The 27,602-nt window shown below is 43.8% G+C and overlaps 1 protein-coding gene across 1 annotated transcript in view; it reads right to left on the bottom strand.

Moving 5' to 3' along the window:
* Positions 1-207: 207 nt before the first annotated feature.
* Positions 208-27,602, bottom strand: part of GALNT1 (polypeptide N-acetylgalactosaminyltransferase 1) — a 184,580-nt gene continuing 157,185 nt past the window's right edge. Inside the window, exons 11-13 of the mRNA XM_045005628.1 lie at positions 23,013-23,111; positions 16,844-16,978; positions 208-2,134 (exon numbers count right to left, since the gene is read on the bottom strand). Coding sequence (XP_044861563.1) covers positions 1,988-2,134; positions 16,844-16,978; positions 23,013-23,111 — 381 coding nt within the window. The 3' untranslated portion in view covers positions 208-1,987. The remainder of the gene's footprint in view (positions 2,135-16,843; positions 16,979-23,012; positions 23,112-27,602) is intronic.

Below are 27,602 nucleotides of genomic sequence, written 5' to 3'. Positions count from 1 at the left end.
GATTACTTTACCACCCTCATACCCTCTTCATGAGTCAATTTGCCTCAGTGCCCAATTTGCCAATTATCCCACAACCATCTCTAGGCTTCTTCTTAGTCATTCCTTCATATTGAATACTTACATTGACATAATGCACCAAAGCCATAACCGTCACAATTCAAATCCCTCCATGCCATTTGAGCAACACCAATAAAAACATCAATGAAATATTTTTACATTTTATAATATTTTATCTCAACATGATGTGCATTATATTTTGTGGTGTAACTGCATAATATTGCTCCCTGTTCTGTTTAATCATGTCTGTAATTAGATCACAAGCTTTTCAAGGCAGAGGCCATGGTCATTTATTGTAGGGTGCATAAGAACACTCTCGGGAATGGTTGCAAAAAAAGAAATAAAAAAAGTTTCTTTGTTTAAAGTACTGCAGAAATAGCAGACCTACGGTGTCTGCAACAGTAGACAACAGCTGCAACATCTTTTGCTTTAGTCTAAATTTAATTTGATTCACAGAACAATTGGCCAAACAATGATATTTATTGTACAAAATATCCTCTCTATTATATTAATTTTTTTCCTATTTAAAAAAAAAACCTCACTGAGTACTCAGCATTTTGCGGCTTGTTTTCAAGACTAGGTTAGTCCAGAAAGGTTCAACTTAAATGAAATAAAGCAATTCAGTTCAGAAGTGCAAGGTTAGTGTAATGTACACAGTCATACTGCTTTTGGCTATGTTAACTTTAAAAACCATGCCAATTTAACATTTTTTCTTCAGTTTTTATTAGAAAAAAGCAGCAGATCAACATTACAATTCAAGAATCTAATCTAAGTATGCACTTGACAATTAAGCACATCTGAGTATGAAGTGAAAAAATTTCCAGAAAACCTTCAGCTATGCCAATCTCCTGTTACCCAAATAATAAATCATTTTGCAGGCTTTCTGATGAGTGGAAATCAAACAAAGAACAAAATATTTATTGCTGTGAAAACAAATCTGTAGTACAGTAGTATGAGTTTTGGGCACTAAGCATCATCAGTCAAGTTAACAAGTTCAAAATGCACTAAAATCCTTTGTTTGGCCATGAAAGTCTACAAGCTGGCAACCCAAGTACAACTGAAACGGTAGGTCTGGACAAAAGTTAGACAGTATGTTAAACCTCCAGTTTTCAGACAGTAATAAAGATACATTACAATTCCAACAGCTCACAAACCAAATTAAAAACAAAAAGTGAGCTGACATTCAAAGAGCCAAATTTTTGTTCTTAAGCTCATTTTGTTTGTGCTCAAAATAATTTCAGACCAACCATGAAAAAAATCCATGAACTATCACACAACTGAAAACAGAAAGAATTGCTTGACTTGGTTATTTTTCTCACTGAGGTATAAAATCTACATATAAATCTGATACTTTACTATAACAAATTGTACTTTTCTTAGTTCTGATTTCTTTTCCTTTAAACCCTGTTTTACATGTTTCTTGTTGTAAAAATCTTATTTCATGATACTGAATGTGGTCTCCAGCTCTCTGTTCCATTTATTTTTGTAACTATATTTAATATACTGGTTACCAATGCCAACCAGGAAAAAATTCTTGGAAGTCTCTTCATTACAACAGCACTTTCAGCAGAGGTTACTGATGTGCAAGCAAACTACAACGATATGCAGCTCTCCAGAGAGCGTATTTCAATGATTATGTTTCCATTGTCCAAACATTCTCTAGAATGATTCTTTGATGAAAGAGACTCTCTTCAATCTTGTAAACATCAGCGTGCGCAGTTTCACTAGTATGTATATAGTTTCACGTCCTTATACAGGAAGGCTGGTTCACAGCTACTGAAAAGCTAGAAGAGTCAGAGTTCTAATATCTGATGAACCTTGCATCCCGCAGAGCAGAAATATTTTATTTTATTTTTTTTTGCTACTTAAGGACACAGCCAAAATATTTGCCGAGGTAGCCCAGTCAATCTTTTTCTTTTTTTAAAACCTCTCAGAACATTTCTGGAAGGGTGACGTTGCGAAGTAGCCACTGCTGAGAACGGCTGCCATTGCAGTCTCTAATACTGGGTACCTGGCTGTCTTCTTCGGTGGCTTTATCCAGGCACTGGTTACTGTTCACATGCAACAGGGTTAATTTCTTTGAAAAAGAAAAATAAACAAATAAGATTTTACAGAAAGAGGCAAGGCAGAAAATATATCAAATCTCATTCTTTTGTTTCTAAAAAGCATTTTGTGCTAAACATAATAGTACAATTCATATAAGGTGTATTTAAAGACTACCACTGAAACACATTTAATATTCAATAAAATACACTGCATTTAAAGGCAAAAAATTAAGAATCTTGCAACTTACCTCACTAAGAGATACTACTGAGTTAGATGGAATTTTGAGATATTATGTGTATTATGGTACTACCCAGAGGCCTCAACTAAGATCATTGTGTTAGGCAACACAGTGACATATGTAGAGAATCCCTGCAGTGAAAACCCTAATCTAAATGGACAAAGATGAAACAATGGGAGAAAAGAATGTTATCCTCACCATTATATACACATGAAATAGAGTTACCTGAAGCTACATATGAAATGATTGTTAAGGCTGGGAATGTAACCCAAATCTGCTATGTTCCATTCCAGTGCTTAAACCACACCATCCTCCTTCAGTTTTATTTACTCTTCATCTTTAAGCAGTTGCAAAACACTCTTTCAGAAAGTAATCTACATGTTCTCTTAGGATTACATGTAGCTTAATCTTTTTTTATTTCCACAATGATCACTTAGAATATCTATCAGGAAGTGCATTTCTGATTGCTGTGGGACCAAAAATCTCTTTGCTCTCACACTGTTCCACCACATTGACTTCTGAGATCCCATGGCTTTAATATAATCAACAGAAACAAAATAAAGAACAATGGCAGAAATTGAAGCTATAGGTACAGTATTGTCAGGATAGATGGAAGTTATGAAGCAGCTTACCTGTAGCTGTAAGGTATTAATCAAAAGGAAAAAGGTCCATTTGAATAAGAAACTGGTCACTACTGGTTTTCTATACGAAATGGGACAATTTTCTGCAACTTAGTAGAGACCTTTATCAGACAATAATGAAGGTTACTTACCTGTAACCAACTTTCTTCAAGATGGACTCTGCATATTCACACTTTTGTGAAGTACACCGACTGGTACACTGGTACACCGACAGTGTAGTCTTCTACTAGCAGAACCTAATCAAAAGCTCATGCGCCTCTTTGCCCCTGCCCTGAGTCTCTGCAAATGTTCTGAGGGCATGGCTATAAAAGGAGGTGCAGCAGTGGTTATCACCTTGGTTCCTTCCACAGCTAATGCCAAGCCACTAGAAGATAGGACTCCACAAAAGGGGGAAAGAAAGGCAGGGCGTGTGAACAAGCAGAGTCCATATCGAAGAACCTCCATTACAACTAACTTCAGGTGTTCGCTGCATAGTCCCAATCTTGGGATAATTTAGTCAGTAGTACACATATTAAACCAGATGGTGAGTAAGAAGTTTGACGTAAATGAGGACTGAAGAGCTGATCTACCAAACTATGCCCCTGATGTGGTTGCGATATCTAACAAATAATGGTTTGTAAGCATGTACAGAACTTCACATGGCCGCTCTTCAAATTTCTATTACCAGAACATGTTTCAAACATGCTGCTGAGGCCACTATCGCTCTAGCAGAGTGTGTTCTCAGGTGAGCTGGGGGAGATTGTGATGCTGTTTTATAACTTTCTATTACTGTATTCACTGCCTAACCCATCTAGATAATGTTTGTGCGGAAATAGGATTCCTTTTATAGTTACCAGTATATGAGAAAATTTGCACAAAGAGCTAAAATCCTTAGTCCAATCCAGATAAAACAATAAAATACTTTATGCATCCAAACAATGTAGCTCCGATTTACCCTTATTTGAATGAGGTCTGGGGGAAAAACACACTGGTACAGTAAGGGACTAATTGACAAACTCCTAAATGATTTTTGGTATGAAACTTGGATGTGAACAAAGAATTACCTTGCTCTTATAAAAACTTGTAAATGGAGGGTCAGTTAGTAAGGCATGAAATTCACTAATCCTCCTGGCTAACAGTATTGCTATAATAAAAGCAGCTTAAATTGATAGATGAAATAGGAAACAAGATAAGGGCTTGAAGGTTGGAGACATAAGCCATGATAGTACTGCAATAGGATATCTTACCGGGGGATAAAAGTTCGGTAACCCTTTAGAAACTTATGTGAGAATACTGATTTACCATCTACTTGTATATGAAAAAGTGCTATTGCAGCTAAAATGTACCCTTAGCAGCAATGCAACAGATAAACCCTTATGCTTTAAAGGTAACAAGTACTCTCATATAGATTAAATAGAGGCTGACACAGGATCCATACCTCGATCAGATACCTACAGCTTGATCTTTGCATTAAAATGGTAGCCACTACCGAGACTGTACACTAAAGAAAGAAAATTCCTCATACAAAATCCAGTAAAGCTTAACAGCATTTCCTGCTATTGGCTGACAAAATGATGGGGCATTCCATATGGATTTAACTGGTTGCCATAAACCCTCCAAAAAGGGCAGAGAAGCCTGGTATGCAGAAGTATTTCCAAGTATATAAAAAATGGGGTGTGAAGTTTCCTCCAACAAAACTGAAGGTAATTTTAATGTAAAAACCATTCTTCTGACTAATTGGAATTGAATGGCATCCTCCAGTGGTGAAGAAACTGAGGCTACTCTGTTTTTGTCTGGAGAAGATTTGCCCATAGGATCCTGATCATGATGCAAAATATTCGTCTGTGGAGGAATTTCAAATTTCTCTTCCTCATCATATAAAACATCTTGCATTAAGAGTAGGGGCTTTGTCTCCTGTTACTGGATCTGTTAGCGTAGGATATGAACGTCTCGAATCCAAATGTCTAGGAGACTGGATGGTTGTGATCTATATAACTTGAATCTATGTCATGAACCCATAAAAATGTCCCTAGTTCGATGCTGGAAAGGAGGCATAACCTTAGAGAGAGGGTGGTATGGAAGGCCCAGAGCTAACCAATACAGCCAAGGAAACCAGGAAGACATTCTTTTCTTGCCAATTTGGCCATTTTGGTATGATGTCCCTCAGTCAGAGATTTACCTGTAATCCAAGGAGGCACTTTCTAGTGCTGTCAATTTTGTCATTCTGCTATGATGTAAGAGTTATCCATGCCTGTAATAATCCATGTCCAATGGAGTTCTCCGAGATTGTGGTTCTGGACCCAGAACTGGATCCAGCTCTTCCTCTGAATGAGGATCTGAGCCCAGATCCAACAACAAAACAATTGGGGATACAACCGAGATCAATATTTGTAACATTCACATAAGAGAGATCACTCTCCCAGGACAGCCAGAAGGTGTCCACAGTGAGGTAGAGGCAACATTATCAAGGGATCGCTGATCTAAGTCTAAAGATATTTTCGGCAGGAACTTGGGATGCAGTAGTAGCATGACCTTATCCTTAAAATAAAAATAAATAAAAATAAAAAAAAAGACTGAAGGGAGGGTATACCATTAGAGCCCCTCTCTCCCCCCAACTCTTCGAGCAGAAGCAATGGCTACTAGAAATGCAGTTTTCATGGACAGGTGTAGAAAGTAGTAGGTGGCCATGGGTTTAAAGGAAGGTCTCTTAAGACATGAGTACAAAGTTGGCCTCTTGCTGGTGTAGGGCATCTGATTTGTGGGAAGAGGTTATCAAGTCCCTAGAGGAACCTTCTTCTTGTAGTATGAGCGAAAAACAGAAAAACCCTTTATCATATTATGGAAGACCGTGACAGCTTTGAGGCACCTTTATGGAGCTTAGAGATAAGCCTGACCTTTTTAGCTCTAGGATGTAATCTAGTACCAATGAATGCAGAGAGGAGGCAGGAGAAATGTGTTTCAAGTCACAAGTGTTTACATCTCTTACACTTTTGGATATATGTGTCACGAGTAGCTTGTTTCCAGCTATGCAGCAGCACTGTCTTTATGTCCTCAGAACAGGTTGTTTCTAACCATGCAAACCATCTATCAGCCATGCTGTGAGCTGGGAACCCAGAGATTGAGATGAACTTGACCTGAGAGAGGAAAGGGGGAACAGGCTTAACAGTGACTGGCTGACATACAGCCAGCTGAGTGAAATAAGGAAACCACGTTCATCTAGGCCACATGAGAACTACAAGAATAACCTTGGCTTTTTCTTTCTTTATCTTGCACAGCACTCGGATATTACAGGAATTGGTTAAAATGTGTACAAGAGTCCTTGGTTCCAATGGAGGAGAAAGACATCTCCCAGGGAGTGCTGACTCCCAGACTGCCTCTCTGGAGCACAACTGGGAAAAAAACTTCTTGCTCTTGGCTGTGTTAACAGGTCTATATGTAGGATGCCCTAACGCTGAAATATGTAGTGGAGTACAGTGGGATTTATCTCCTATTTGTGATCTTGGGAGAAGCGTCTGCTGAAGGCATCTGCTGTGGTGTTTTGTATGTCCAGAAGGTAAGCTGCTGAGATATTGATCGGGTGTCATATACAACCATTCCAAAGTCTCTTTGCTTTGGCGCAGAGGGAAGGTCATCTCGCCCCCCTTGGCATTTTATGTAAAACATACATGACATGTTGTCCATCATGGTCTTTATGTTTGCCCCTAATCAGTGGGAGGAAGTAAATATAGGCATTTCTGACTGCTCTGAGTTCCAGCAAGTTGATGTGTAGTGTGGACTCAAGAGGAGGAGACAACCTGCCTTGAACAGGGTGGGTGCCCAGGTGGGCTCCCCACCCCAACAGGGATCCATCTGTTATTACTGATTTTGGGGGTGGTTGAGTGAAGGGGACCCTTGTGCAAATGTCATGAGGGTTTTTCCACAAGTCGAGGCACTTTTTGACTACTGAGGGCATTGAAAGTACTTTGTTTAAGATGTGTTTGCTTGGTGAGTAAACAGTTCTGAGCCACCCTTGAAGGCAAAAACCTATGAAATCTTGTGTGATTTATAACTAAGGTACTCACCACCATGTGTCCCAGTAGTTGGAGACAATTTCTGGACAATGTTTGAGGGCTGACATGGACCGCAGAGACTAAATTGACTAGGGTAATGAACCTGTATGAAGGAAGGAATGCTTTGGCGGTTGCTGAATCAAGATAGGTGCCAATGAACTCCAAATGTACCAGATTTAAGGTGGACTTTCAGACATTTAATTGTAGTCCCAGTCAGAGGAATAGGTCCACGGTCTCTTGAGTGGCAATCAAGCCTTTTTGAAGGACTGTCCTTTGAGCAGGCAATTATCTAATTATGGGAAAATCAGGATTCCTTGTTTGCAAAAGATGTGCCACTACCACAGAAAGGATTTTGGAGAACACTCTGGGCACAGATGAGAGACCAAATGGAAGCACCGGGTATTGGAAGTGCTCTTGACTCAAGAATCATAGAAACTTTCAATGGGAGAGGTGGTTTACTATATGGAAGTAAGTGTCCTGAAGGTCGAGGGCTGAGAACCAGTCCTGTTGGTCCAGTAATGGAATTATTGCTGCAAGAGTTACTATTTTGAACCTTTACAAATCGATCTACAATGCGTCTCCAACCACCGTTCTTTTTTGGTACCAGGAAGTACCTGGAGAAAAACCTCACTTGTCCGTAATGATATGTTCCCAGTTCTGGATGGAAATGATCAAGGTACTCACTGAAGCGGGGAAAATGTGTGGATTGTTACAGCAGATAAGAATGTGGGTGGTAACTCAGACCCTTAACCAACCCATTAAAATAGTAGTTTGGAGGTTAACGGTTGTGAAGTTGATGCCTGCTATGTAGCTGATCTCTCTTTCTCAAATCGTTGTCTCTTGCACCGGGTTTCGTAATGCCTCTGGGAGGCAGGAAACTGCGTAGGCAGAGATCTCTGTGCCATCTGGGACTTACTGAACCTTCTTTTTTGTGCAGGGGTGTACTTTCCCAGAGAGCACAAGGTGGCTCTAGAATCTTTTAAGGTATGCAGGGATTCATCAGTTTTCTTAGCAAACATCTTTGATCCCTTAAATGGAAGGTCCTTGACTACAGTTTGAAAACCCAAGAGCTGAAGTCAGGAAGCCCTCCTCGTGACCACTGCTGTGGAGATGGAATGAGCAGCTGTGTTAGTGGCATCCAAAGGGGCCTTCAGAGATGTCCTTGCAAGTAGTTGGCCCTCTGCAATGATTGCCTGGAATTGCTACCTCTGGCATGTTGGAAGATGCTCAATGAAGGAATTCAGTTTTGAGTAATTAGTATGCTATACTTTACCATGAGGGCTTGGGTAATTGGTGATCCTAAATTGTAAGGTAGCTTAAAATCTTTCTTGTACGGTGTCGACTTAGCCTGGTGCTCTCTGCCACATTCATTCACAGCACCAACCATAAGAGTTTGGGGATGGATGTGAAAATAAAAAGTCTGAGTCCTTGGAGGGAAAGTAGTATTTTTGTCCACCCTCATACAAGCGGGTGGTATTGTGGCTGGGGGATGCCATATTATCTTTGCTGAGTCCAACAAGGCCTTGTTAATGGGTAACATGATGTGGACAGATGAAGAGGTATGCAGGATAACAAGTAACTTATGCTGTGACTCCTTAACCTCCTCCAATGGAATTTGCAAGGAGTCTGCTATCCTTTTAATAAGGGCCTGAAATTTTTTTCATCATCAGACAAGGATGGTGGAGGAAGCATGACAGTTTCATCAGGGAGGATGGAGAGATGTTGGTTGTAGGAGTAATCTTTGCCCAATCTCGCTTTCTGTTCCTCAAAGGTCTGATCTTGTGCATCAGGAACCCCAGAAAGAGAAGGTGGTGGGGACTGCCTTCTCCTTTCCTAGCAAGAAGCACTAGAGACCTTTGAGAACTGCTGGTGGACTATCCACAGTTACATTAGATTAAAAATAAAAGTATATTAAGGAATATAAACTCTAATACTACCATGAATATATGGGGGAGGGGGAGTTAGAGAGGCACTTCCTCTATGAATAGCTTATTCTGTAATCATCCGCTACAGGGTTTCTTGCATGTTCCTCAGAAGCATCTGGTATTCGTCACTCAGAGGTAGGATACTGAGCTGCACAGATCACTTATCTGGTAATGGAAATTCTCATGTTCATATGTATCAACACACCAAAATGTATTCTGTATTTGCCATGTACTTTAAAGAAAAACTATTTTACAAATATTTTACAGGGTTTTTTTTAAAGTGATAAATGCAACATAAGAATTAATAGTATAAAAATACAGACCTCATGAATGAAGAAAATCATTTAACTTTTCATATAATGAAAAGTAATTTTAAATAAAGGTGTTTTGTGGCTTGGCTTAAAGAGTTAGTCAGCTTGAACACAATATCTCAGGCGCAAGCTACTGATGGCTCAGGGCGAAATATGTTTTTGATTAAGCTGCAACAAAAATATGAAAGCAACCATTTAAAATTTTAGAAAGGTGTCTGAAATTCAGCTAATTTTAGAATACACAAACGCTTTATGACAAAAAAATCTCTTTCCACATCAGTTTTGGCCTTGTGCCAGTGACCAATCAAGCCTTGCATTGCCTGGCAGGGACAGGTTATTAATATCTTAATAATTACAAAAAACATCTTTAAAGTTGTGGCAGTTCTCTCAAAATGTGTAAAAAATGTGATGAGTATGGTGAAGAAAACAACATATCTATGTTATCTTGCCAAGTAAACTAAAGGATGTTTTAATACTGATATGTACAGTATTAAAATTTAAAATATAATTTAAAAATTGATATTACATTAAAATGTATAAATCACATATGGGGTGGTGACATCCATGTGGTATCATACATCTCCTCTAATTTTCCACGCGATTCCACAATTTATCATAGGCCCTTAATGACCACCCATACTGACTGCCCACTATACCATCTCCTCTAGGACTACTTTCAGTATTCCAAGCAGCTTCTAACACACACCATTTTGAAAAGGGAAAAAAAAACAAAACAAAACCTTGTGAGATTTCTTTCCTATTTCCCCAAAATGATACTTGACCTGAGCCTGGGAGAGGTAATATTCAGTCCTAAGACTGTGATAAGTTTAATGTTCAATTCTTCATGACACAGTAAGGGATGAAACAAGAGCTTTAAGCAGGGGCGGCTCTACAAATTTGGCCGCCCCAAGCAGTCATGCCTGGGAGGTGCCCCCGAGCCGCGGAAGCAGCGGACCTCCCGCGGGCATGACTGCAGAGGGTCCACTGGTCGCGCGGCTCGGCTGGACCTCCCGCAGCTGCGGGCGGTTCGCTGGTCTGGCGGCTCCGGTTGAGCTGCCGCAGGCATGACTGCGGGAGGTCCAGCCGAGCCGCGGGACCAGCGAACCGTCCGCAGTCATGCCTGCGGGAGGTCCGCTGGAGCCGCCGGCCGAGCGTCCCCTCCGCAGTCATGCCTGCGGCAGGTCCGCTGCTCCCGGGGCTCCGGTGGACCTCCCGCAGGCATGACTGCGGCAGGTCCGCCGGCCCAGCCTGCCGCCCCCCCGGGAAAGGGCCGCCCCAGGCGGGTGCTTGCCCCGCTGGGCTCTGGAGCCGGCCCTGGCTTTAAGTAACTGAAAAGCTGAAATCTCCATTTTCAAAATATGTATAAGCTTAAGAGATTTTTTGCATAAAATACTAACAAAGTACAACGATATTCAATGTTATTGTGCATATATATAATGCATATATATATATATATAATTTTTTGAAGACAACGCAAGATTCAAATTTTGAAAAGCTAGCAGTACATGCCCATTGAGGTGGCTGGAATAAAGTACAATGACTAAAGCACAACTTTGGTGGATATGTTTTATATGTTGTGTTACTGTCAAAATCTGTCTTGGATTTAAGTAAGCACTGTTAAGAATCAGCACTTCATAACAATGAAAAATGGTAATTATTGATAGCATAGAGATAAAGACAGACACCATTTTTTATACAATTTGAACAAATTCCAACTAAGCAAAATACTGGAGATGTTTTCAACCCCTATTACACGAAGAAACAAATTTAATATGAGTAGGCTGCTATATATAAAAAGGATTTAACTAGAGCTAGTCGGAAATATTCCAATGAAACAGTTTAGTTGGAAAATGCTGATTGTTGCAAAAGAAAGTTGGATTTGACAAACTTTTGCCGAATCACAGGCAGAGTTCCTGCCTGTTTCCCTGCTAATTTGTCTGGTGAACTGCTGGGAAGCCCCAACACGTGGACTACTCTGGTGTCAAGGAACTCAGGCTTCCAGGATCCACGACTCTGAGGCAGCCCCTGCCATGGAGTCAGGAAATCCTGAACACCTTGAGAGAACTGGCTGTAGCCAGGGCTCTCAGAGTCTAGGCTCCTGGCTCTATAGTACGGAAACCTGGGCTTCCAGGGTCCCTGGTTCTAGGGGAGCCTCACCATGTGGTCTGCCTTGGCACACTCCTGGGGCTCGTGGCTCCTCATGCTGCTCTACTTCAGAACAGGCAGTCCTGAGAGCTAACTGGAATGGGAGTCTGGAAGACTTGGGGTCCCCTGCCCTTAAGCAGTCCACTTGGCAGATCTGTTCTGGAGCTGCAGATCCTGGGAGCCCTGACAGCTGCTGTTTGAGCCCTGAACTGCTGTCAGTTTCATTTGGTTTGTTCCAATTCAGACAGAAATCTAATTCTGAAATACTGAAACTTCTCATGAACCAGATTACCTGAGTTTAGGCCAGTTCTAGATATAACAAAGTCCTTAGTGCTTGCGTAGACTGGGCCAAGGTGCTTGGGATGAAGAAAGCAACGCAATGTCTGGTATATGGGTTGTGTTTTTGGTGGGTTTCCTCTATTTTCTTGAAGTCTGCAGAAGAGTGAGGTAGGCCACATGCAGAGACAGAAGTAGAGCAGCTAGGCTCTTACTGGTGGTTAATCCATCAATCACCTAACAGAATACCATCCAAAAGCACCACCCAGTCACCAGCACTGGATCCAAGTGGGGGGTTAATGAAAATGGGTCTACCTGCACTGGGGAGCCAGAGACTGAGAAAGATGATTGCCTGCCTATACCGGACAGGAGATATTCTGGGAGTTAGGTGTATGGAGGAGTGAGAGAGAGACAAATTGTATGGGAAAACAGTCTGCCCCTGTCTTAGAGTGAAGTTTGTGTCACTCTGAGGCCTGATCTACAATACAAAAATTAACTGTGGCTGAATGTGTCTGTTGGTAATCATGTTAGTTTTGTGTCAACTGAGTGTTTATTGCAGCTGACTGACACAGTACTAACACATAGTACTTTCCCACACTTACATGTTATGAAACTTAAGTCCATTATTGCACCAGAGAATTGCACTGTTGCAATATGCACTTATGACTGAACTGGTGGAGCTTGCAACAGTACACTGGGTACACATGTAATTTTCTTTCAGATGCACACAATTCTCAATGCTCACATAAAATATTCCCTGTAAAAAGCTGCAAATCCTGTGGATTGTTGCACCTACCACAAATGCCCAGCACAGTTCCCTTTAAAAGGCTGAGTTACTTGCATTCATTTACATTTCTGATTTGTGCCACTGCTAGTTTTAATGGTTCAGAGTCATGAGATCCTCACACGTGCAGCAAGAAGCAGGGAGAGTCAGTTACTGCTACCAGATTACATTGGGGCCTAGAATATATTAAAATAAAAATACCACCTTCAGGTAGTGAGCTGAAGCAGATCAATATTAAAGAAATAAGCTTTAGTTAAAATCAGGTTTGGTTTTAATTTTTCTGGTTTTGTAACACTATTTATGGTTGCATTTTTCCTTAGAGTGATCTGAGCCCTTCTATATAGCCCCATAGATTTCCTTTTGCCCTCTTTCCCCCTCATGTACTGCAATGGAGCCACCGGGGGTTGGGTTATTCCTCACGGAGAATGAGAGGCTACGGTCAGGAAATAGGCGGTGCTGGTACCTCACAGAGATGTAAATGGCTTTATTAAGAGGTATAGAGTGGGTAGTCTAGCAGGTTATCCATTAAATGCCTTCAGGAAAATACTCAAGCCATTCTACCACTTCAGGGGCCACAGGAAAGGTGAGTTTATCAATGAATCCCTTTACATCCTAGAAAATCTCCTTTCCCCAGCCTAAATGTGCTTCAGGGAGTGCCTTTGTCCATGTGAGTGAGCTTCTCTCATGTCTGTGCAAAAAGAGATGGCTGTTTTTTGTCTGCTGAAGCCACATGAACTGTTTCAACTGCTGTCTTCATTGAAATAGTGAAGGTTTCTCAAAGTGAGAGCAAAAACACTTCATGGCCTCACAGGTACTATGAGGCACAACTGAGGTGTTTTTCTTCTCTTGGCCTTATTTTGTTATTTCATGTTTTCCTCATAAAATGTTGCCCAGATGCAACCGTGAAGGGCACCTTCCTATGTGCTCCACAGAGGGAGGCAGGAATCAAACTGGAGAAATGGAAGAGGGACATCTAGAGTGTGCAAACCAATCAAGCGATGCACTGATAAAAACAAAAAAAGAGGAGGCACCTAAGGTCTGTACTGTTGTGACTGAATCACCGAATAGGCTTTTAACAGAACAAAATAAACCACAAGGTCCTTTCTGGGATATCTAATGTCCCAGACCAGATGCTTCTTATACAATGCAAGTATAAGGAAAAACAGTACAAAACAACTCAGCTGTTTGGGAAACGAGTCCTTACTACAGGCTCTCTGACTTGTCTTTATGACTTCTTGGCCAGGTAAAAGCTTCCCTGGAAAGATCTGAGAGTTATACACCACCTGCTAATTAACAAAGGTCACGTGCCAGGCAAATCCATCTAACACGTTTCACTCCACAGTCTTTATGAAAATATGCTTATAATAAGAATATGACATAACTGAGATATACTTTACGCAAGATGGCTCATGTGAGATCATTGGAAAGGTTATGATTTACTGAATGTGATTATCTAATTTGTATGCCTGTATCATTTCTGTATGATATCACCCTCAAGCAGCCCTTCAGGTACAACAATGGAAAAGCCAGACAAGGTTAATGGGCCATTAGCAGAGACAATGGACTGTAAAAGGGCTTGGTCTTCCTGTGGGCACTGGAGACAGCCTAGGAGCAATGGCTGCCATAGCCATGCAGAGATACGGGTCTGCGTCACCTGGTACCGGATACCCCTCTTCCCCTTTTGGAATGCCAGTGGTTTTCCACTAGAAGACAAAGGGTTCCTGCCTTACACAAGGGCTATACAAGGCAGGGGAGTGACATCATCATGGTTCTCCTCTGCTTCCCCACCCAAAGAGACACTGAAAAGACACCTGGAAGCAAAAACTGAACTGAGGGGAGAAGAGTTGAAAAGACTCAGTCTCTGAGGAACTACTGTGTGATAACATTACTAACCATCACTTTTTAAGCAGGAAATATAACTATGCTAGAAAAGAATGAAGAGTTTTAAAGATTAGTTATTGCCAACTCTTCTTGCTCTATTTAACACCTTTGTTTTGTAGCACTGAAAAGATATTTAAGAGTTTCAATTAATTTTTTTAATCCCAAAACCGTAATCTAGTTCTATTGGTTGAATCTTTAGCAATTTATATCAAGGAATGATTCCAGATCTAGGCTTCTGGCTGACTTTATGTCCTACACACTCAATCTCAAGTTTCTAGAAATATATTTGTGATAGACATTGTAATGAAACACAATCCAGAGAATAAGTCATGGGTTCCCCAAGGATGCCAGTCGGGCACCCTAGGTATATCCTCTGCTTTATGGAGGAAATGTGATAGATATTGCTACCTCAGGCAGTATCTTTGGGGGAAACATATAGTATTAAATTTATGTATCACTGTGGGTCAAGGACTGTAAGTATGATCGTGTTTTCCTTCATTGGGGAGGGTTACCACAGCTCCTTCAGGAACTAAAAACAATGGAGGTGATCAAGGTGAATCACACTGTAAATACTTCCAGAGAGGTACCACTCTGTGGGGAAGGTCACATATACTTGCTGAAACAGAGTTCCAGAGACTAGGAAGACAAAGAGCGAGCTTCTGACATAAAAGGATGAGCCTGAACTGACAATGCCTTCCTTCTGATCCAGCAAACGGACAGGACCTTATGTCCAAAGGGCCACCACCCTTGCAGCTAATATAAGTGCAAATAATATTCTTATTATTGATGTCTACCCATCCTTTTTCAAATTGTACTAAACATCAATGACATCTTGCAGCACTGAGAGGTTTTATTATTCAAAAGAATCAGATCTTGGTTACATGCTCACTAAGAATGGAATCTGTATAGACAGACAATCGCTTCATGAACCTTTAAATGTGTCTAAATAGTTCAAAATTGTTCCTTCCATTTGCATGTGCATTTCCTGTCAGTTGTCTACATTTAATTCCATCTGCCTGTATTACTGAATTGTCTAGATTTGACTGACCTATATTTTGTCAGCCAGAAATTTTGCCACCTCACTCTTCAATATATAGATCAATAATAAACATGAACATCAGTATTGGTAGAGACCCTTTGAGCAATCATAACATTAATCTTTCTTCTTAGAGATAACTCATTTATTCCTATTTATCATCAGCCCTTTAGCCTCTCAGCTATAACTACTAAGTTACCTCAATATCTCATGAGGCATCTTTATCAATGGCTTTTTGAAAGTCCAAATAGGGTATCTATTGGTCCTCCTTTATCCACTTTATCCTCCTCAAAGAATATTAGTAAGTTGCAGGGTCAAGATTTTCCTTAACAGGAATTATCTAACTGTCATCAGTATAGAAGCTGATCTTAAAAGTTTTCAGATTAAGAGGTTTTTGTCTGTATTCACTGCTCCACTGGTCAGAAAATGGGACATTAAAAAAAAAATCACATAATACGACTCCTCTCACCCTATCCTAACATTTTAATTGCACCATGATTTTAGAAGCTGATATTTGACAAACTGTCGAAGTTAGAGATTACTGATTTATATTACATGAAAGATTTCAAATGGTGTAAGTAATTAGTTTCTAGCTCTATCATTGCAATATATGATTTAAAAAATAGCTTTGACATTCAAATGAGAAGACAGATATGATAGCAATGATATTTGAAAGTCCTATATCTCAACACGCCAGGGTTAGAAATGAAAGATTTACACTATTCAAAATTTAGTAACCCCACTTTAATAATAATAATACAAATATTTGGTTTTAACATTGGCAGAGGCAAGATACCACAAGACCCTTAATGTTAGTTTTATTTTTATTGGTCCAAGACTAAAAATAGAAAATTCCAGCCCTTGGGCCAGTGTAATTTTCCCTCTCTGGTTTTGCCAACACCTTTCATCAGAGGATCTTGAAGCAGTTTCCAAACATGAAGACTCAGTACTGTGAAAGTTATAATTGTTTTTGAGGAAGATAAACAGAAGCATAGTGACTTACCCGAGTTAACAGAGAATTGATGACACCTAGGGTACGTTTACACTTACCGGGACGGTCGACGCGGCGAGTTCGACTGCTCGGAGTTCGAACTATCGCGTCTGATCTCGACGCGATAGTTCGAACCCCGGAAGCGCTAGTTCGAACTCCGGTACTCCACCGCGGCAGGAGGAGTTGCCGGAGTCGACCCTGGAGCCGCGGAGTTCGCTTCCGCGGCGTCTGGACGGTAAGTAAGTCGAACTAGGGTAGTTCGAATTCAGCTACGTTATTCACGTAGCTGAATTCGCGTACCCTAGTTCGACCCCCGAGCTTAGTGTAGACCAGGGCCTAGAAATACAATCCTGACTCACAGTGCCCTGTTCTGACCAACATACAATAGCCCTTAGTAACAGCAATATACTGTTTATCATAAGTTATGTAAAAATGTATACAAGAAATTAAGTGAAAACCTTCTTTCAGCATCACAAAGACTTACCATTGGATCGTATTCCCAAAGTTGATTGCCTTTTAAGTGGTGGCACTTGAGCATTGTGACTGGGCCGTTAAGTTTGGAAACATCCAAGCATAAATCATCTGTTCGAATTTCTTTGTTGGCAGTGTATGAGAAAACCTTTGTAGAAAAATAACAGTGTTCATCTACTGGGTTCCACAGAGAAAACAGAAGGTTCACATACCACTTCACTTATACTAAACTTAAAAATGTCTTCAATTTTTTTTTTTTTACACTATATACAAAACTGTTTTCTTAGGAGACAAATATAACACCATGTCAATAATAGGGCAGTTTTTCAGATAAAAAACTTCCCAAATAGTAAAATAGGATGAGCTCCCTAGAAATGGAGAATTTTGGCAGGGTGGCAACCAGCAATGCAGAGCTTCAAATAAAATAATAAAATTATAGAAAGAAGTAGATACAAAATATAGTCCTGAGTGGAGAATCACAAAAGTAAAAATGAAAACTATAAACTCAATAGCATTTTGCTGTCTGAATTTGCAAGAGTGACAAATCAACTAGAGAGAATCTGTAGGAAGGCACTTCAAGGGATCCTACAGGATGTCTACTGCATAGATTACTGCTGGGGGAATTGTGTGCCAAAAAATTAAAAATTCTGCAAACAATATTTTAAAATTCTGCATATTTTGTCAAAACAACACAATATAATCCCTTCAGTTTCAATTATTTTGGTAATGTATTTCAAAATACCTGTCAACAAGTATGTGAACAATAATAGAGAAAACAGCATAAAAGATTCCCCCAGGAATACAATTAAAGAAACCCTGATGCCAACCCAGTTCAAGCTGGAGGGGGCTGTGTGGGGCCCCCAGAGCCCAAACCCCGTGAACTCCCATCCCCCCAGAGCCCAGCCACAGGGAACCCCCCAGGCCAGCTCCCAGTCACGGGGTACCCCTCACAGCCCAGAGCCCAGCAGTAGGCACACCCAGAGCCTAGATAGCAGCACCCCCCACCTCCCCGGGGCACTCCCCGGCCCAGACACCACCACCACCACCACTCTCCCTGCAGAGTCCAGCCCTGGGGCACCCCTAGCCAAGACACCCGCACCCACAGAACCTTTACTCCCCCCCGCCCCCAACTTCTTTACTGTTCTGCCAGGGGGCATAGTGTGGTGCAGCCCTGCCCTTCCTCACCCTTTGCCAGAGCTGGGTCTCCCAGGTCCTCTTCCATCCCCGAGAGAATGAGGATCAAGCAGAGTGGTCTGGAAACTGCACAGTCAGGCCGGGTGCTCTGCTCACTGGGCTCTGCAGAATCCAATGGCCCCTAGTGGTGGCCAGTAGCTCTGCATCCCCAATTCTGTGCGGGAAACAGAGAATTCTGCATTGTGCAGTGGCGCAGAATTCCCCCAGGAGTAATTAGATGACACCTACCTACCAGATGTGAGTGGATGACATTTAAGTACACTGAAATCACTGGAAAGACACCCATTGACTACAGCTGGTTTTGAATCAGGTCCATGTGACTCTCACTAGGTGCAACAAGGTAAAAAACGGTTACCTACTTTTGTAACTGTTGTTCATTGAGATGTGTTGCTCATGTCCATTCCATTCTAGGTGTGCAAAGACCGAACGGCCTTGAAGCGGAGAGTGGAACATGGAAATGGCTGCCAGGTGTACCTTGACTGAAGATAGCAATAGACCCTGGTGCTTAAGGTGCAGTAAATAGTCCGGTATATCCTGCAGCAGGGCCTCATTTGCTCAAACATGTCAGTCCAAGGCCCAACACATGAACCGCTTCCACTTTGCCACATACGTAGCCCTAGTGGACGGTTTTCTGCTGCCCAGCTGGACACCAGTAGAACACCCCTGTTCGTCCGCACTCAGCCACACGGCAGCCACGCCATCAAGTGCAACGACTCCAGATTCAGGTGCAGCAGGTTGCTGTGGTTCTGTGACAGCAGATTCCAGCCAAAGAGGTGGCTGCAGCAGGGTGGCTGCCCAGAGACTCAGCAGCATGCCGAACCAGTGTTGACGAGGTCACGCCAGGGCTATGAGGATGATCATTGCTTTGTCTTGCTTTACCTTGAGCAGGACTCTGTGGATTAATGGAACTGGTGGGAAGACATACATCAGCGCTCCCGTCCACAGAATCAGGAAGGCGTTGACAGGGAGGCCTTGTCCCTGCCCTGCAGAGAACAGAACATATGGCACTTCCTGTTCTGCCTGGACGCAAACAGGTCCACCTAGGGAGTCCCCCACTGCAGAAGATCAGGCTGGCCACCTCTGGATGGAGCGACCATTTGTGGTGAAATGAGAAGGTCCTGCTGAGGCATCTGCCAGGACGTTCTTGAATCCGGACAGGTGGGCGGCTACCAGATGAATGGTATGTCACACACAAAAGTCCCAGAGATTAAGCGCTTCCCGGCAAAGGGCTGAAGACCTGGCTCCACCCTGCCTGTTGATGTAGGACATTGCTGTGTAGCCAGCAGCCCTCAGTGTTGAGCTCGCCCAGACTGGCTCCCCAGCCCAGGTGCGACGTGTCCGAAACCAGGGTAAGTGATGGAGATGGTGTCATGAAGGGAATCCCCTGCAGCATCGACTCTTGATCCAGCCACCAGTCCAAGGACAAGAGGACATGACTCGGTACTGTGACCACCCGGTCCAGGGCATGCATGCTGGGGATATAGTCTGAGGCCAGCCATGCCTGCAGAGGTCATAAATGAAGACGGGCAGGTTGACCATGTAAGTGCACGTGGCCCCTCATTTGCAGGCACGTGTGGGCTGTGGTAAGCGGATGGCTCTTCATGGGGGCAATCAAGTCTGACATGGCCTGGAAGCGCACTTGCGTGGAGTCAAGAACTGCTCCAATAAACTCTTTGTGTTGAACTGGCGTTAATGTGGACTTTTCTGTGTTTATTAACAGGCCCAGATCGTTGCAGATGAATCGCACCAGGCTGGGGCTCTGTTGGACCTGCCCTGGAGTCCTGCCCTTAACAAGCCAGTCGTCAAGATACAGGAAGAGCTAGTCGTCCCCCCCATCGTCTCAGGTAAGCCACTACCAGCACCACGCATTTTGTGAACACCTTGGGGGCTGAAAACAGGCAAAAGGGTAACACCATAAACTGGAAGTGATGCCCGACCACTATAAAACGCAGGAAGTGCCTGTGGAATATGGAAACATGAAAGTAAACGTCCTTAAGTCCAGAGCAGCATACCAGTCCCCTGGATCCAGGGAGGGGATGATGGAGGCCAGGGAGACCATGTGGAACTTCAACTTCTTGAGAGACTTGTTGAGGCCCCACAGGTCCAGGATAGGTCTGAGGCCCCCTTTGGCCTTCGAGATTAGGAAGTAGTGAGAGTAGAATCCTTTTCCTTCCATGTCCAAGAAACCTCCTCCACAGCCCCCAAAACCAGGAGCTTCTCTACCTCCTGAACGAGAAGGGTCACTGAATAGGGACAGGAAAATGGGGGGAAGGGGTCGGGAAGAAGGGGTGGCCAAGAACTGCAGAGTATACCCCAAACCACTATGTCCAGGACCCCAGCGGTCCAACATAACCCATGACCAGGTCGAGAGGTAGGGGGAAAGGCAGTTGAGGAAAAGGCAGGTAGGATCCCGTTGACTGATTAGGGTGTTGATCTCGAGTGCACCCTGAAAATGATTGCTTCCGGCCCCCTGGTGTTTAGCAGCCACGGGCTAGGCTGGCGAGCAGGAGGAAGAAGGGCGACGACAACTAAAACTAGCATCTCTTCTCCTTGTAGGTTCCTGATAAGGCTGCCAGGGTCTTGGTGGCAGCGGTGGTAGGAAGGGCTTCCTGGCTGATTGTGGTGTGTGAATACCCAACGAGCAAAGAGTAGCCCTAGTGTCCTTCAACCTGTGCAGCGTGGTGTCTGTTTGGTCCTAGAACAGATCAGCTCCATCAAAGGGTAGGTCCTGGACTGAGGCCTGCATATCCTGGGAGAGGCCTGCAGCCAGAAACTATGTTGCATGACCACCGCCAATGTGACCACACTTGCCACCGAATCCACCATGTCCCATGCCATTTGCAGGGAACATCTTGCTGCCACCATGCCCTCCTCCACCAGAATGCCAAACCCTGAGGGAGAGATTCCTGGAACTTTCTGAGACTGTCCCAGAGATTAAAATTGTACTGGCCCAGAAGGACCTGATGAATCACCACCCGAAATTGCAAGCTGGCGGTAGAATACATCTTTCTCCCAAATAAATCAAGTTTCTTAGCGTCTTTGTTTCTGGGAGAGAAGAGGGTGGGGACCTGCTTGCCTTTTTTGTTGGCTGCAGATACAACCAGAGACCCTGGGGGCAGGTGGGTATAAGTATTCGAAACCTTTGGCCGGCACAAAGTACTTTTTCTCGGCCCATTTCGAGGTGGGCAGGATGGAACAGGAGGTCTGCCTCAAGGCCCTGGCTATCTTGATGGCTCCCTCATGCACAGGCTGGGTGCTGCTCCACCATCTTTTGCACATTGAACCCCAAGTTCTTGACCACATGCCGGAGAAAGCCTTGATGCTTCCTAAAGTCATCCGGCGGGCTAGCTCTCGAAGGCCCCACAACCGCCTTGTGTGGGGATGAGGAGGAAGACTGGACCACCGGTGGGGGTGCTGGAATCTCGACCACCGCTGGAGAAAGACTTTGGGGTAGGCACAGGTTTCTCCGCCCTGACCTCAGAGTGGGCTTCCAGTACCGATGGGGCTGCCACTCGATGTTCCGTCAAGGCCACCAATGAGTGCTGGTGAAAGAGGCAGGTTCACAACTGGTATGCCCCACATGCTCCAATAAGGCCACTGGCTGCGCTGCCATTGCAGTGCCACTAATGAGGGAGCAGGCTCTGGTGCCCAGTAATGCCACTGTGCTGGTGATCAGGACCGACGCCTAGAGGACGACCACTGAGAAAGTGAATGGTGCTGGGAATAGTATGGGGAGCATCAGCGCTGTGCTGAAGAGTAGCACTGCGGGGATCTGGAAGCTCACCTAGATGACTGGCGATGTGTTTGGGATCTTCCCCGGGATTCCCGACGCAGCAGTGAAGATGGATGCCTTCTGTCCGGTGACCGGCGTTGTTCCCGTCAGGTCTTAATGGGGGCTTGCCCTTTTGGGGAGCCTTTGCCGGGTTCTGTGGCATCAGGGTCGCCATCGGAGCAGGTGGAGACCTGTGTTCTCTCTGCACCGTGGGAGCCTGGGATGACGTAGAGGCAGGCAGAAGTGCAGGTCCCATACTGCTCCCAAAAGTCGGTGGTGGACGTTTAGGGGTGCTGGGCAACCCAGTCGGGGAGGCACGATCGCGTGGCTTTGAGGCAGTCTGATGGGCAGGTCCAGGTCCCTTGATAGATGACCCCTGGGCCTTCTTGCTCAGTGCCAGGGAGCGCTTCTTGGTCTTTTCGCACTGGCGATGGTGAACAGAGTCGGGTGCTGGCGGTGGAGCGACCTGCCTGGATGGCTCAGAAGCCAGGCGGAAGGCGGACTCCATCAGGAGAGCCCTGAGGCGGATGTCCCGCTCCTTCTGAGTGCAGGGCCGAAAGTTTTGCAGATCTGGCACCACTCCTCATGTGCCTCCTTCAGGCACTTAAGGCAGCTGCTGTGGGGATCACTCACCGGCATAGGCTTGCTGCAGTCCGAGCAGGGCTTGAACCCAGGAGACCGGGGCATGCCCCACCTGGGGTAAAGCCCTGCTAGGTCCCGAACTACTAACACACACTTAACAGCTACTTAAGACTAGCAAAGCAAACTATATACAATGGCCTTAAGGCATGAGTTCAGAATGGCAGACAACTGCTAGCTCTTGCTAAGCAAGAAAGGTGCTCCGACTGACCACCATGGTCGGTAAGAAGGAACTGAGAGGGCAGGGCGTAGGGCTGGTGGCGTCTGATATACTGCAGCATGAGCGCAGCACTCCACAAGGTGCCACAGCCAGCCCTATGGGTACGCTAAGGCAAAAATCTCCAACAGCCACACACGTGGATGTGCACACACCTAGAATGGAATCGACATGAGCAAGCACTCGAAGAACAAACAAACCTTTTTAGGTACTCTTAACTCATCTTGCAGGCCACCTCTCACATTAGGGTTTTTTAAACAGCCCATTGTCTGTACAGTTAATTATTGAAAGTGCTGAAAATTATGTATAGACAGATGAGCAATGTCTGAAATAATTTAAAGTTGTAAAATATCTTGTCACCTGATTTCCACCCATTCCATGACAGTTAAATATTCCAACTTTTTCATTTTCCTTTCTTGCCATGTTATCCAGGCATTGATTTGTCTCCACATCTCTTATCTGGAGAAGAAATAAAGCGTAACATACATCAAGACAAGTTTTTATTAATAGTTATTGGGGGGGAACAGAATCAACCCACTGAGGATACCACTGGCATTGGATTCACAAATAGCAACGAACAAATCTTCTAAAAAGTTGCAGTTACAGCTGAGCATAAGCATCCCAGGGTCCAAAGCTTATAACTTATAAGATCAGGCTCTCATGAGCTTTACAGAATTTCCTGGTTTCAGACAAACTAGGTATCTATGAAACCAGTCTCATTATTTCAGAGCTTCTAATGCTAACTTGGAACCAGTCAAATCATAGGCACACAAAAAACAAAATACACTTTTAACCACAAAAGATTCAGGTTTGATTTCATAGAATGTCAGGGTTGGAAGGAAGGTTTTTCCATACTGCTTTGAAAATGTGAAGCACCATGATGTAAAAAAAAAAAAAATGCTGTACATTACTTGGGCTGGTTATTTTATCCAAACCAGTTTAGCCAATTGTATTTATATATATAAAAAAAGGTTATACTTCACTTGCGTCCTTCAGCTGATCATAAAATCTGGGTATTTTAGAAACAAGTCATTCTATCTTACCAACAGATGCCCCCAGTTGTCTGACCCCTTCGCTCCAATGAAATACTAAAATTTAATACAATAGAGGATGGAAACACAAAAAGACTAAAGTGAAACATGTAATACCAGCAGATTTTACAGCACTGTGGAATAAAAATATAGTTATTCTAGCAGTTGGCTTTATAAAAATGTTCTTTTCAGGATGAACTTTCTCACTTAGTCCCAAATAATACCAGGTGACTATTTCTGGAAAATATGTATAGCTGTTCAGTCAAATGTGATAGGAGAGCACAGGGAAGACCGATAAACAAAACTGCTTTGCACTCCATTTTTCTGCCTTTTTTGTGCTAGCAAATCTCAAAAATAGCTTCATTTTATATTTATATTTATATTAAATTTATATATCAAGCCTTCAATTAAGATTAGTCACTCTGTAGGTGTGAAATATTTAGTTTACGTAAAATCAGAAACAAAGACACTTGAAATTCATTGACATCAAATGCAACAGGAATGTCAAATATTGTGCATCTGTAGTGACACTCTCAGCCCCCACAAGATTCTCACATTTGCAACAGAAATCCTCCTGCAGTTAACTCCTCTGAGGCAAGTAGCCTGTCTTTGTTCCAGCAACCAACAAGGATGGCTCTCATGCAAGACAAAATGTGAGAAGAAAGCACACCAGGAACACTCATCCACACAGCTTTCCTAACAATTCACCCCAGGTATGTCACCACACACCCCCAACTGCTTCCGAAACAGCATCTCCTTCAGCAGTTTCTTCCACCTCCTTGAGCGGGTGGAGGGCAGCATGTGTTTGCGGGGAGGGAGAGGCCCTGCTTCTACGGACTGGGAGGGGTGATCCGCTCCTGCCTCCCATTCACTTCCCAGTGGTTCTGGGGGAAATAAGAATCTCACTGTCCACGCAGTGCTACTGCTCCAGGATGGGAAGTCAGTGTCTAATTTCTGAGAAACATTATATGGAGCTGCACAAGACTTGTTAGCTATTCATGCTGCAATGAATAATCTGAACTACTCAGACACATTCTTAGGTTTTAAAGTAACTGTAAATACTCGGGAAAGGGACCTAGACATCATCGTGGTTACTTCAACAAAACACTCTACTCAAGCGTGCACAAGCAGTCAAAAATTCAAACTACGTATGAGACTGTATAAAAGATGGAGAAAAAATGAAATGCCATTTTGTCAATCAAACGTACATTCTCTAGATACTATGTTTAGTTCCGGTCACTCTACCTCAAAAGAGACAGATGAAATACGGAGATTCAGAGATAACCTACAAAAATTAGAGGCATAAAAGATACCCCCCCCATATAAAAGAGATTTGTCTGTTTAGTTTAGAGAGGAAATAAGAGGTATACAAAACCATGGCTGGCACTATGGAAGGTGAACTCGGATGTCCTATATGTCCTTTGTCTCATAATATAAAAACAAGGTGATAGTCAATGAAATTGAAAGATGTAACATTTAAAATTGAAAAGGCAATACATATTTGTAAAGCATAATTAGCCATGGGACTTGGTCACTAGATACAATACAAGCCAAGAACCTAGTACATTTTTTAAAAAGGGATTAGATATTTGTATAGATAAAGTGATCACAGATATTCTTGTTACATAGGATGAAAATATTTCTTTTTCAAAGAAAGGATGTAAATTATTATGCACCAGAGTACTAAAGCACTACTTGTTTATAGTGTTCAGAGGAAACTCCACCTTACTTATGATTGTGATGCTGTTTTATAACTTTCTATTACTGTATTCACTGCCTAACCCATCTAGATAATGTTTGTGCGGAAATAGGATTCCTTTTATAGTTACCAGTATATGAGAAAATTTGCACAAAGAGCTAAAATCCTTAGTCCAATCCAGATAAAACAATAAAATACTTTATGCATCCAAACAATGTAGCTCCGATTTACCCTTATTTGAATGAGGTCTGGGGGAAAAACACACTGGTACAGTAAGGGACTAATTGACAAACTCCTAAATGATTTTTGGTATGAAACTTGGATGTGAACAAAGAATTACCTTGCTCTTATAAAAACTTGTAAATGGAGGGTCAGTTAGTAAGGCATGAAATTCACTAATCCTCCTGGCTAACAGTATTGCTATAATAAAAGCAGCTTAAATTGATAGATGAAATAGGGAACAAGATAAGGGCTTGAAGGTTGGAGACATAAGCCATGATAGTACTGCAATAGGATATCTTACCGGGGGATAAAAGTTCGGTAACCCTTTAGAAACTTATGTGAGAATACTGATTTACCATCTACTTGTATATGAAAAAGTGCTATTGCAGCTAAAATGTACCCTTAGCAGCAATGCAACAGATAAACACCTCGCCCGTAGGTGTCTACTGCACTCCTGCTTCACCGTCTCGTCGGGCAAAGAGGAGGAGTAAACACCTGGGACTAACGGGTCCTGGGGAAGGTCCGGCTGCCCTAGGTCCACCACGCTGAGGGCATGTGCCTGAGCTGAGGGCAGAGCTGTCGCCTCCGAACCTCCCGGGGGAGGACGACTCACAGTGGCCTCAGGTACCAGGGGCTCTGAGTGGGCAGAGCGAGAAGCCCCCAAGGGGACACCTTGGGCCTGATGGTATGCCCAAGGGGTCCAAAAGGACCATTGCGGAGATCCCTGACCAGGGTCCTGTCCCTCATCGTGCCATTGGCTAGTACTGTCCGCATCTTGGTCCTGGACATGGTAGCCACTTTCTGCCTGGGACGACCTTGAGGTGGGACGGGACGGCCAAAGTGGAGCCGAGCGTGCATGCTGGGTCGCCTTGTAATGTGGTACCACCCCGTGCTGTGGAGATGGGGATCGGCGCCGTGGTCTCAAGCGGTACCGTGATCCTGATCAGGACCAATGGTCATATCAGTGCTGGGAGGCAGATCTGGACCTCAACGAAGATCTATGGGCAGAACGGCGCTGGGATCGACTCTGAGAAGATTGGTGCCGGGATCTGGACCGGTACTGACCATACCAGGAAGAAGATCTTTGCGAGGCGGAGCGGCGCCACGAGTGCAACCAGCGCCAAGATGGTGACCGGTGGTGGGACTACGAGTGGTGCCATGAAAACAACCAGCGTCTGGATCAGGACCGTGACCGGGATTCGGACCGGGATCGGTGCTGTCCTGTGTCACTCTGTGATGGAGGACACATCATGGAAGGCTTTCCTTTTCAGGGAACAGCCTGTACCGGCGGCACTGAAGGTTGCGACGGGCTCGTCTTGGCGAGCGCAATCAGGTTGCGTGCCATGGAGAAAGTCTTCGGAGTGGATGGCAGCCTGAGCTCGACCACTGTACGCACCAGGAGCTTACGTGTACTGGACCTGATGGCCCTTTTGGTGCCGGAGTCATTGGTACTGGGGTTGGTGCCTTTGCGGGACGGTCCAACAGGGACGCGGCTCTGAGGGAGGCACAGGTGGTGCCAACAACTACAAGGGAGCAGCAGGTTGTTTATGCTACTTTTTTTGGTCCCGGAGACAGCGAGCAGTGCCACACTGGTAGATGTGCCGGAGATGTCCGGTGCAGGGAGTCTTTGCCAGTGTCTGGACGCGGTGCTGACCCTTCCGGTGCCGCAGGCACGCTTCAAACTGACCCATGCTGGGTCTCAGCATGGAGCTGAGGACATAGGGCTAAGTGCTTCTTCCATAAGGAGATGCTTCAAGTGAAAGTCCCGTTCCTTTTTAGTCCGTGGCTTGAATGCCTTGCAAATGCAGCACTTAGACTGATGGGATTCCCCCAAGCACTTCAAACAGGAGTTGTGGGGGTCTCCTGTAGGCATTGGTTTAAGGGAGGCTGAGCAGGGTTTGAAACCCAGAGACCTAGGCATCAGCTTGGGTACCGGGAGGGAGGGAAAGGGAGGAGCCCCTTACCCCCAACAACTATTTACAATAAATAAACAATACT

This window comes from Mauremys mutica, chromosome 2 (genome assembly GCF_020497125.1).
Source record: "Mauremys mutica isolate MM-2020 ecotype Southern chromosome 2, ASM2049712v1, whole genome shotgun sequence".
Taxonomy (NCBI): domain Eukaryota; kingdom Metazoa; phylum Chordata; order Testudines; family Geoemydidae; genus Mauremys; species Mauremys mutica.
The sequence above is the reverse complement of the archived record's forward strand: the minus strand, read 5'-3'. Positions and strand labels throughout refer to the sequence as shown.